The following is a 12,526-nucleotide window of genomic DNA, read 5'->3' on the forward strand; positions in this document are numbered from 1 at the left end:
CAATGACTTTTATAATTTATCGAGGCTTTTTTAGTTGTTGCAGTGGGACCTCTGGCTAGTCAGGATCTACCACAACCTACTCAGAACTGTGATACTGTTCAAATCAGCTGGGCAGTTGACATCTGTAGCCCAGCAAAATTTCCATTAGTATATATCAAATATTAGCCATGAATGGTCAAATCCTAGATGTAATTTATATCCATCCATTTGACTTACTTCTGATGAGATACAGTTTCTTTAAGGGTTTGACACACTATTTTGTAAGAATTGGACCTGCTGAAAGTGGAAGTTGATTTAGGCTACAACTTTTTAGTTGTCTAAATATTATGTTTGCAGTTGTCTTATTTTAAGGCTCTTAAGGAATATCTTGTTTATGAGGGCAGTGATAGTATCCCTCCTTTTATGCTAAAATAAGTTTAACTTTTACTGCTATCCTCTTTTTACCCTAAAAAAACAAATAACCACGAGCTGTTGACAATAGAAACCTTAAAAAATAATTGTTATTTTATTTTAATTTGAATGTGAAGGCCTTTGATCCTACTTCCTTGCTAGGCACTAGAGTTAGGAAACATCTTGAACAACAAAGATCCTTCATTGAATCTGTATTCTGGCTGGGGGAGACAAAACAAATAAGCAATTTAGAAATGTATTAGGTGAAAGCACAGTGGAAAAAAATTAAATAGAGCAGTGTAAGCAAGGGAAGGGGAATCAGGAGTGCTTGGGTTGTTCACATTTAAATAGGGTGGCTCTAGAGAAGGTGGTTTTTAAGCAGAGACTTTTAGATATTTATAACCAGATCGATTCAGATATTTCGTGTGAATAACAAGACAGAGAAGTTTGATTTTGCTTCAGTTTATTAAACAAGATTTCTGGTGTAAGATAGAAGTGTTTGTATCTTTTTTTAAACTGATCTTTCATCTTAATTTTAAATGTTTAAAATCTGAATAAAAAGTCAGTCATACTTATTAAAAAATGTAAACATTCACAAACCTAAAATCCTCCACAACCCAACTGATGATGTAAACCATAATTTTTCTATTATGCATATTCTAACACCAATGATAAGTGTTTATAAGGTGTAACTATAGTGTATGTGATATTTTGTAGCATAATTTTTAAAATCTAATATTAAGCTTTTTTCCATATTAATATGATTCTGTAAAATCCTTTGTTCCAAACGGTTGGAGCCACACAGGTATTTAGGAATTCAGAAACTTTCTGGAAGTTGTTAGAATATATCTGTTGTTTATTATGCATAATAACTTGTATATTTTCACAGTTGACTATGTTATTTCTAATACAGTAATTTTGTTGTCCTACACTTAGTGACAGAAGTGACTAAGATATCTGTTTCCTTTAAGTGTTTTTTAAGAATTGTTTGTTTCATAGACCTGTTGCTTCTGTTTATTTCTTTTCAGAGAAAATTTGTCAAAGGACCTTTACCTGATATCCCAAATGGACAGTGATCAGTTCATCCCAATTTGGACAGTTGCAAACATGGACGAAATAAAAAAGCTGACCACAGACCCTGATCTAATTCTTGAAGTGTTGAGATGTATGTAAATCATACCTTTTAGCCTGTTCCTTAAAGTCAAAAATTTACTCTTTTGGTTTCTGCTCATACAGGGAATTGTTTTTAACTCCTCCCCACCCACTTTTTTTGCTATTCTGTTCCAGTAATTTAATTTTTACTGTCCATTGTGTAGCTTCCATATCAGTTCAACACCGTAGTGGTTCATCTTGAAACCCACTTACTCAAGTATAAACAATTAAATTTCCACTTTCTAGACTATAAGAAAGCTATAATATATGTCATTATCATACCCTCTAAAGCAGTCTGCTTCAAACTTTTGAACCCAAGGAAGAAGCACATTTTATGTCACAGCCCACTATACATACCACATACTTGTACACAACTGAAATGTCAGTTACACAGATTAATTTTAAATACTTGCCAGAACTCATTTCTTTTATTCTAAATTGATTTCACAACCTATTAAAGACTTGTGACCCGTAGTCTGACAAATACTCTCTAAAGTTTGATAAATAATTTATGTTAGATTTAATTTCTAAGGATTTTAAGTCGTATGTGTGTCTCATATCAATATTTCTCAGTAATGTTTCTTCTGCGGGTTTTGTTAACTACTTGACAGGATAAAGGTAGATCTTTACTTTTATATGAAATGTATTGTTGAAAATGTTTAATACAATAAATCCAATAATAGTATTTGGGAGTAAAGGATTTCCCTTCACAGAGGGCTAAAAACATTTATGAAATCTCTGATTAGTTTGTTCAGATATCATTTCTTCAAATGACTCAGTCTTGTCAACATAAAAAAATTGGCCAAGAGACAAACAGGATTCCCCACTTATAAGGGCTGGAACCTTGCACTTAATACCCCAGCTTTCTTCCTCACCTGCTTTTATTCTATTTACCTGTTTGGGGAGATGTGGCATATTATTATTTCAGAAAATAAAAGTTTTGTTATTCAGTATTTCCTCAAAATCAGCATCCAAAAGATAGCTTACACACTACAACTTCTCTGTAGTAGTATGTAAGAATAAATATATTAAAATCAAGGATAGAGTATCATTTGTGTATAATTCTTGGTTCAAGTGCTTCTTAGACTTTGATACTAAGAAGAATTTCTTTTACATTACAGAGCTCATTAACATCCCCCAGAGTAGTGTTTGACCAATGCAAGTATATACACTGATTTTTGTTATTTCTTGAAATAAAGAATTTGGTAATTATATACAAGGAAATTGCCTTTCTATATAAGTGTTGTGTGCTTCTTTTCAGCTCCAACACAGTGCCTAGTCACAGAGTAGGTACTCTTAATATTTGTTCAAAGAATAATATTTGACAGTGTTCTTTGCATAGTCATCTCAAAATATTTTGTCATTACTATAATCTTTGGTTCTACAGCTTAGCCTCTTTAGGATATTAGCTTCTACTAATTTACTCAGTTGAAAATGGAAATGCGTAGCTTTTTAATGTCATTACTATATCTACTGGTCACTTTTGAATGAAACCCTTTTTAAAATTTCAGCTTCTCCCATGGTACAAGTTGATGAGAAGGGCGAGAAAGTGAGACCAAGTCATAAGCGTTGTATTGTGATTCTTAGAGAAATTCCTGAAACAACACCGATAGAGGTAAAGTATTAAGTATTGATAAAGCTAAATGTTCTTTAACTGCTTAAATTTGAGGAGGTAAACATCAGCGTATAAGTCATTGCCCTCATATCAGTTACTGTAGATAGGATAAATACTAATTTTTTTTTGTAAATTCTGAACTACTGGAGAGAAGGAGGAAGAAAATATAATTCTGTGTTCTTAGAAGGGTAGACTAAGTATTGCAGTGATACTTTCTCAATATACTGATTTAACTGAATGGCAATTAAAATAGGTTCTTCTGGGAACTTGAGGATCCATCTGAAAGAAATAAACCTAGGAATGAAGAAGAGAATATATATAAGGGTTAATGAGTCAGGACTAACCCTACTGGTTAGCAAAGTACAAAGCAAAGCTTCAGTCCTAAAGATGCTGTGGTACAGGTACAAGAATAAAATCATAAAATCATATTTGAATGAAGAGTACACCCAAAATCCTTTTATGTAAAAATGTGTATAATAGCATTTATTTAGTAATTAGGTTCTGCAATGTATTGTGCAGTGTACTTCATAGTTATTTAAGGCCTAAGGTTTTATTATCTGTGCTTTACAGGTAAAGTAACTGAGCCTTAGTATTGTTGAAGAGCTAAGAACACATGGGCTGTTTAAATGACAGTCTGGATTTGAACTTGATCACTGTCATTCCAAAGCCCATGTTCCTTTACTAACCATTAAGCCACAGAGCTTCACATAAGTTGTCATGTTAATGTATGGTAAGTTAGAGATAGGGAGGATTAATCAGTAACTGATAGATGGTAATTCATTAGCCATTTTAAAAATAATTTTTAGACCTTTGCCACCTAACAAATTTGGCACATTAGTTAATCTTTTTGCCCAGTTGTCATTCAGTATTAAATTTCCAGAATGAAGATTTCCTAAACTTAGAAACAATGAGAGAAAATAGAAAAGAACTATCACTAGATAAATCTTTGATGTAAAATTATAAACTGTATGTCAGAAGTAACAGATTGAAAGGAAAATTGCAGAATGGGAAGAATATTTGCAATACTAAGAGCATATGAGCCTGAATTCTACAGCCAGACTGCCTGGATTTGAATTTCAGCTTTTTTGCTTGATGTCTTTGTGACCTTGGTATAAGTTAACCTCTTTTGCCTCAGTTTTTTTATCTGTTAAATGGGATAGTAGTAATAAGTAACTCATACAATTGGAGTTAGAAAAAAGTTTAGAGCAGTACCTAGCAGATAAAACACTCTAAGGTTAGCCATTATTATTTTTTTAGTTGTTGTAATTCATATTCTGAATACATAAAGAACTCACTCTTGAAAAACAGTAAATAAATGAACCTTTGTTCATTAAAAGAAATAATACTGTTCATTGAAAGAAATAAAGGAAGTGCAGATGACTAAAATAGCCAGAGAAGTTAACCTAGGCAGTAATCACTGAAATTTAATTAAAGTGAAAGTTTTTGGGTTGTGGCTTTAAATATTCTTGTCAGGTGTATTGCATTTTTTATTACTGTAGATACAGACTTCTCTTATATTTGGGAAAGTGGGTCTGTGAATATAACTCTTCCAGAAGAATGATAGAAGCTGAAAGTAGGGATACTGTTAAGATTTAAATAAATAAAGCAATTCCTACACATTTTAAGGGAATTAGAAATACTTGGAGAGTATCTTTGGATTTTTGAAGGTAGGAGATTAGCAGGAGGCAATCTAACAGTTCCATCGGAAGTTCTCCAAAAATGTAGTTCTGGACTGGATGGGAATTTTCTTTAAAAACTGAACTTGGTGATCTTTCACACACATCACAAAACTCAGCTAATTGCCCACTTATTTAAGTTAGTACTTGACCCAACAAAATTTCATCGCAAGGAGAGACAATCTCTTTTTTTAATTCACTGTATTAAAAATGTGAGGAAATACAAGTTAGACTTCACTGTTTTCTTGTTGATTGTCCAGTCAGCTTCCTGCTTGTCTTTTTTTAAATTGATGTCTACTGATATTTTGTGAACCAGGTTAATAACCTAACCAAATTCTTTCGATATTTAGGAATTACTGGTTGCTGTTAAATTTCTTCTTGAATTCAAATAGGTATTAGACAAAAGGAGTTTGTATAAAACTCCAGGTGTAAAAATACGGGTTTGAATTCCACTTTGTGGTAGTGTGGGTAAGTTAAACAATTTAAGCCACCATTTCCTCAGCTGTAAAATGGGAGGTGATAAAATACTCAACACAGGGTTGTTTTCAGGAGTAAAGCACAGTGTCTCACTCTGAAAGGTATCAGTAGATATTTCCTTTCCTTCTGTAACTTTGTAGGGATACTTAATATTCACTTCCATTTGTTTTCTTTCTGCTCTTTTTATAAACTTCTTTCAAGCTATTAGCTTTTATTCAGTTCTGAGTTTTGGTAATCTTTCTTTTTTCAAATTCATATTTGGAGTTTTAGTTTTCATTTACTGAAATTTCATTCCAGTTATGGGAAAGGGAAGATATCTTGGCACAGAGTTCATGTTTATGACTGATGTAACATCTGTATTGAATGAGAGTCATGAAAATACTTAGCACCTAGAAAATGTTAATGGAAGACATAACCTCTTTTGGATAATGGGAGGACTGGAAAGATTGTACTTTAAGGAGAATTTAGCTTGCCACTAGAAGTGAAAGGCTTTAGTTTAAAGGTTAAAAGTTTTTCTTCTTTTTAGGAAGTGAAAGCTTTGTTCAAAAATGAAAACTGCCCCAAGGTGATAAGCTGTGAGTTTGCACACAATAGCAACTGGTATATCACTTTCCAGTCAGATACAGATGCACAACAGGTGAGAAGAAAATACTTCCTCTGATTTCAAGTCCTGGTTGTAAAGGAAGTAGTGATACATTTTAATGGAGAAAGTGTCTGCTTACAGTAATGTTTGTAAAAACTGTTGAGCACCTTGTTCACCTTTTTGGTTTTGCTTATTAATTGGTTCCCTTTTTGATCACCTTCCTAAAAGCCTTTTTATTGTCAGGTTAAGAACAGTTTGTTTCCTATCAATAAAAAAATAAACACACAATTTTAACATGGATATTGGGAACCATGGACTGAATAGTTAGTATTTCTAATATATAGTTGGTCCACAATAAATAATAACTTCTTTTCTGATTCTTGGAATTTTGACTTAATGATTTTACTCTTAATTGTTGTCATGTTCTACTTAAGAGAAATAATAGTCCTTTGAAACAAAAATGTATCTAACAGCACTTTGAAATAACTGATTTTTTTTTTTTAATTCTTTGTCTTAGAAGGCTGTCTGAACCATTTCTTAATTGATATAATACTAGTGATACTTCAGGTCCATTTTGAGTTTGTGCATTGTATCTGCAGTAATCCATAATACCTAATGTACACTAAAAATGAACTGTAGCATAGGTCTTTAATTTTTACCTTCTCATTCCCTATTACCTGCATAATCGAATCACCTTCAGAATTGTATATTGTTTAGAAATTGTTGCTAATACCAAATTATTTTCATAAAATAAAGATGGCTTTAATGAAATGTTTGAATACTAATGAAAGTCCTTCCTGCTTTGTTAACAGGCTTTTAAATACTTAAGAGAAGAAGTTAAAACATTTCAGGGCAAGCCTATCATGGTAAGAAAAATTTGTGAATAGACACTCTCATGAAACAGAGTTTTTTGTTGTTTATCTGTTTGAGAATTTAAAAAACATATGTATAATTTATAAAACCCATAATGATTCTAAAGAAATATCTGGGTCATGTGATATGCTACTTCAGAATATTAGTTGATAGGACATCAAAATAATTTCTATACAGCAGTTCTTTCCAAAGGCATAGCTTCAAACAGCATAAAGTTTTAATTAGATGCTGATTGACAACCTGCCGGATAATTCCAGATCTTAAAAGGAGGAACAGGAACAATTTTTTAGTATCAAAAGTAGAAAACATTCTCAGTACTCTTAACTTTGTCTCAGTTAACTGCATCACCATATTAACATTCAATCATTTTGGAACCTAGGAGTAGTCATTGGTGATCCCTTTCTCACTCTCTTTACATATCTTACCTGTTCTCAGATACCATGAAATCTGCCTTCGAAACTTCTTTCAGTCATTATTATCATTGTTTAGGCTTGAATTGTTGAAGTAGCCTCTCAACTTTTGCCTTCAGCCTTTATGCCTTCAGCTTTTACCCCCACACAGTCCATTCTCCACATTACTACCATCTAAAATAGACTCCCAAACATGAACTTAATTTGGCGTCTTCCTCATTCCCTGTGTAATATAGTAATTGTTATTATTTGTGAATACATTATTCTTACTGAGCTCTTAGTGCGTGTCAGTTTCTACTCTAAGTACTTTATATATATAGACTCATTTAATTCTTACATGAACCTTATAAGGCAGGTACTCTTGTTTTTATCATTTTACTGTTACGGAAAGTGAGGCATGAGAGTCACCTATCCAGTTTCACACAACTAATAAGTGGAAGAACCAGGATGAAAGATGCTTACATTTATTAAGAAATCAAATGTCAAATGCTGTTTTAAGAACTTGACATATTTAAACCTCAATATTACTGGGTGGTAGGTGGTATTATTTCCATATTACAGATGAAGATAACTGCCAGATGTGATTGTATTTCCTCTGCCTGTAATGGTCTTCTCTCTATTGTCTCCTTTCCCTGCTTGAGGCTATTCTATTCTCTTAGGTGTTCTAATAGTTTTAAAATTTTATATAGCATATGTAGGTCTTTCATACATCTGGAATTAATTTGATATGTTGTGTAAGATAGGGATCTAATTTCATTGCTTTCCATATATGGAAAGCACTGCCTTATTTGTTGAGTGGTCTATCCTTCCACAACTTGTGTGTAATGTTGTATCTGTTACACCTGTTTCAGGTTCTCTGGGCTGTCAGTCTCTACTGAACAAATATCACTTTTTATTACCATAGTTTTATAATTCCCTATGTCCTACGCACGGTCTCCCTCCTTGTTCATATTTTTTAGGATTGTCTTGGTTATTTTTAGACCATTACTTTTCCATATGAGTTTTAGAAGTTTGGTTTAACACCACCAACCAAACAAACAAAATCCATATTGGAATTAATGAAATTGCATTTAATTTATTGTTTAAATTGGAAACAGCAGTTTTACTCCACATTATTCAATATTGTGGTGGCTTTATTATGATACATTTCTCTCAATTCAGATCTGTTGTATTTTATAATTCTTCCTTAAAGTAATTTTTTTTTTGATGTTACTGTATGGAGCAACCTTGCTGTACTCCATATTGTATCCATTGGTTTGTTGGTCTTTTGGATTATCTGCCTGAGAGATCATATCATCTACAAATAATCACTCTCCTGATTATTTCTTATACCTCCCATTTCTTAGAGCTTGTTGCTTTTGCTGAGATTTTAGTTACAGTGGTTCTAAAATACGTATATTTCATTATAGTATTCTATTTTCTTTATCTGCTATTTTGGTTTTTGTTTATAGTTCTTTTGGTTAGCCATCACATAGTAATCTTGCTAGGAGATTCAGTTCACAGATGCATATTAATTTTTATACCATTCATTAAAACCAAATGACCTAGTCCCTAGAAAGACAGGTGCAGGAGTCAGAGATACTATATTCCAGCCCTTGATGCTGCTGTCATCCACAAGCTCTTTTGATCTTGGATGTGTCAGTTTGCCTCTAAGGTTTTGGATTGTTTGTCTGGAGAGTGCATACTTTTAATTTCTTAAGTTCTATAATTCAAAAGCATTATCTTGGAGGAAAGGGACTAAGTGAATAATGTTTGTGCCCATTTCTTGATGTGTTGGTAACTTTGTTAAGAGGCAGTGCTTGAATATAATTTTGTAGCTGCATAATATTCATCCCCTAGGAACCTCTAGTCTATTATGAATTTGCCTCTTTTAGATACTGTGTATAAGTGGAATCATACAATATTTGTCCTTCTGAATCTGGCCTATCTTACTTGGTGTAATGTTTTCTACTTTCATGCATCTTGTAGCATATAACAGAACTTCATTACCTTTTATTGGCTGAATAATATCCCATGTACGTACCACATTTTGTTTATCTGTCATCTATTGATGAAAATTGGGTCTTTCCACATTTTAGCTGTTGTGAATAACACTGCACAGATACCTGTTTGAGTCCCTGCTTTCAGTTCTTTCAGGTATATACCTAGGAATTACTAGGTCACGTGCTAATTATATTTTTAACATTTTGAGGAGCGCAAAACTTCCCACGGTGGCTGTATCATTTTATATTTCCACCAGCAGTGCAGAAGGATTGAAATTTTTCCACATCCTTACTAACACTGTTTTATGCTTTTGATAAAAGCCGTTTTAATGGTTGTAACGTGGTATCTTACTATCATTTGGGGTTTTATTTTCCCAATGACTAATGATGTTGAGCATCTTGCCATGTGCTTACTTGCCATTTGTGTATCTTCTTTGGAGAAATAGCTATTCAAGTCTGTGTCCATTTTTTTAACTGGTTTGTTTTGTAGTTGTTTAGTTATAGTTCTCTGTATATTCTGGATATTAGTCCCTTATCTGATATAATTTGGAAATTCTCCCCATTTTGTGGGTTGTCTTTTCACTCTCTTCAAGTGTCCTTTGAGACACAAAAGCTTATAATCTTAATGAAGCCCAGTATATCTGATTTTTCTGTTGTTGCCTGTGCTTTTGGTGTCATACTTAATAAATCATTGCCAAATCCAAGGTTATGAAGCTTTCCCCTGTATTCTTCAAAGAGTTTTATAGTATTGTATTAGCTTTTAAACTTAGGACTTTGATCCATTCTGAGGTAATTTTTTTTAAATGATATAAGGTAAGGGTCCAACTTCATTCTTTTTTATGTGGATATCCAGTTTTCCCTGCACCGTTTGTTGAAAAGACTCTTCTATGCCCATTGAAAGGTTTTGGCACCCTTGTCAAAAACCAGTTGACCATATATGCAATAATTTGTTTCTTGACTATTCTATTAATATCTTTCTTTATGCCAGTACCACACTGTTTTGATTACTGTAGCTTTGTAGTAAGATTTGAAATGAGATGTGTGAGCTCTAAAATGTTACTGTTTTTCAATACTGTTTTGGATATTCAGTGTCAATGGAAATTTCATAGCAATTTTAGGTTGGAGTTTTCTGTTTCTCCAAATGCCATTGGGATTTTGATAGAGAATACACTGAATTTATATATTTGGTAGTATTGTCTTCTGAACAGTATTAAGCCTTCCAATTCATGGACATATGATGACATTTTATTTATTTAAGTCTTTAATTTATTTCAGCAACTTGTCATAGTTTTCAGTGTGTAGATCATCCTCCTACTTGGTTAAAAGTATTTTATTCTTTTTGATGCCATTATAAATGGAATTTTCTTAATTTCCCTTTCAAATTGTTTATTCCTAATGTATAGACAGCCAACCATTTTTGAGCGTTAATTTTGTATCCTGTATATTTGTTGATTAGATCTAACGGTTGGTGTGTGTGTGTGTGTGTGTGTGTGTGTGTGTGTGTGTGTGTGTGTGTGTGTGTGTGTGTGTGTGTTTAGGATTTTCTGCATATAAGATCTTATCATCTACAGTTTGGATGTCTTTTACTACTATTTCTTGCCTAATTGCTCTGGCTAGAACTTCCATATATGTGTTGAATAAAACTGGCCAAAGCCTTGTCTTATTCCTGATCTTATGGGAAGATTTTCAGTCCTTCACCATTGTGATGTTAGCTGTGTGCTTTTCACATATGGCCTTTGTAGTATTGAGGAAATTGCTTTCCATTTTTAATTTAATGAATGTTTTTATCATGAAAGAGTGTTGGATTTTGTGAGATGCTTTTTATCAGTTGAGGTGAGTGTGTGTGTGTGTGTGTGTGTGTGTGTGTGTGTGTGTGTGTGTGTGTGTGTGTGTGTGTGTGTGTGTGCGCGCGTGTGTGTGTGTGTGTTTTCTTTCTATTGTGCTGTATTACACTCATTTTCTTAGGTTGAACAACACTTCCATTCCTGGAGTAAGTCCTGCTTGGTCAAGGTATATATTGCTGACAAGTTGAATTTGCTAGTATTTTGTTGTAGATTTTTGTTTATGCATTTTCATAAGGGATATTGGCCTATTGTATTGTTTTCTTGTACTGTCTTTGTTTTGGTATCAGAGTAGTACTGGCCTCTCAGAATGAGCTAGCAAGTGTTCCCTTCTCTTCTGTTTTCAGAAGAGTTTGAGGATTTGTATTTGGATGTTTGGTAGAATTCACCAGTGAAGCCATCTGTTCCTCACATTTTCTTTATTGGGAAGTTTTTGATTCTTGATTACATCTGATTACTTATAGGTTTATTCATATTTTCTATTTCTTTTTGAGTGCATTTTGGTAGTTTATGTGTTTCTAGGTTTTCCAAATGCTGATGTGCCATCGTTTATAGTATTGTCTTAGATTCCTTTTATTTCTGTTGATTTTAGTTTTTTTTTAAGAATTGTGTTTTCTCTTTTTTTTAGTCAGTCTAGCTAAAGGTTTGTTAATTTTGTTGATCTTTTCAAAGAACCAGCTTTCGGATTCATTGATTTCTGTTACCACATTTTAGATGTTTTTCAGTCTTATAGATGAGAAATGTTAATTCAGTCTTAATTGCAGTTCTCTTGTCAGCAAGGTTTAGCTTTTCATGTGTTTTTTTTCTAGTCTGTGTTTTATCTCCACTCGTTATTTCCTTGTTCTGCCAGCTTTGGTTTTAGTTTGCTTTGCTTTTCCTATTTTTAAGGTGGTAGCTTAGGTTATTGATTTGAGGTCATTCTTTTTTAACATAGGTAATTATAGCTATAAATTTACTTCCTTGAACTGATTTCATTGCATCTAGTAAGATTTGGTATGTTGTATTTTGTTTTCCTTCATCTCAACTTATTTTCTAATTTTCCTAGTGCTTTTAGTCTTTGATGCATAACTAAGAACATGTGTTGTTTAATTTTCACAAAGGCCTGGGGTCAGCCAAGTTTCCAGAGTCCCCATACTCCTTTTATGGGGAAGTGATATTTTGCAGTCCACTGGCTGGGTACAAGGAGTGCTCATGGTTACTGGCTTGGCCATTGTCTCCAAGTCTTTTCACTGGACAGAGCTATGAAATGTGTGTGTGGTTGGTTGGTTGGATTTTTTTTTTAGCAAAAATATATTGTGAGTCTGTACTGATGCTTCCAATTTAAATTAAGGTTATACAGTTTTTACTATGTCAGTCTCAACATTTGGGTCTCCGTTCTCCCATGTGAAAACCTCAGATCTCAGTGGCCCCAAAATGATTATTGATTTGCTGTATCTCATATTCACACACAAAAATATCAGAATAACAATACTAATAGCAATATAATTTTGAAAAATTAAGAAAATGTCTTGGCCTACTTTGTTCTGT

General features: G+C 33.1%; 1 protein-coding gene across 6 annotated transcripts in view; it reads left to right on the forward strand.

Moving 5' to 3' along the window:
• The window catches only part of LARP4 (La ribonucleoprotein 4), a 58,696-nt gene that overhangs the window by 25,896 nt on the left and 20,274 nt on the right, over positions 1-12,526 (forward strand). For all 6 annotated transcript variants that reach the window (XM_036890525.2, XM_036890510.2, XM_036890517.2 and 3 more), the window contains 4 exons: positions 1,419-1,555; positions 3,054-3,157; positions 5,837-5,947; positions 6,706-6,759. In XM_036890525.2, coding sequence (XP_036746420.1) covers positions 1,419-1,555; positions 3,054-3,157; positions 5,837-5,947; positions 6,706-6,759 — 406 coding nt within the window. The remainder of the gene's footprint in view (positions 1-1,418; positions 1,556-3,053; positions 3,158-5,836; positions 5,948-6,705; positions 6,760-12,526) is intronic.

Source organism: Manis pentadactyla, chromosome 10, assembly GCF_030020395.1.
Source record: "Manis pentadactyla isolate mManPen7 chromosome 10, mManPen7.hap1, whole genome shotgun sequence".
Lineage (NCBI taxonomy): Eukaryota > Metazoa > Chordata > Mammalia > Pholidota > Manidae > Manis > Manis pentadactyla.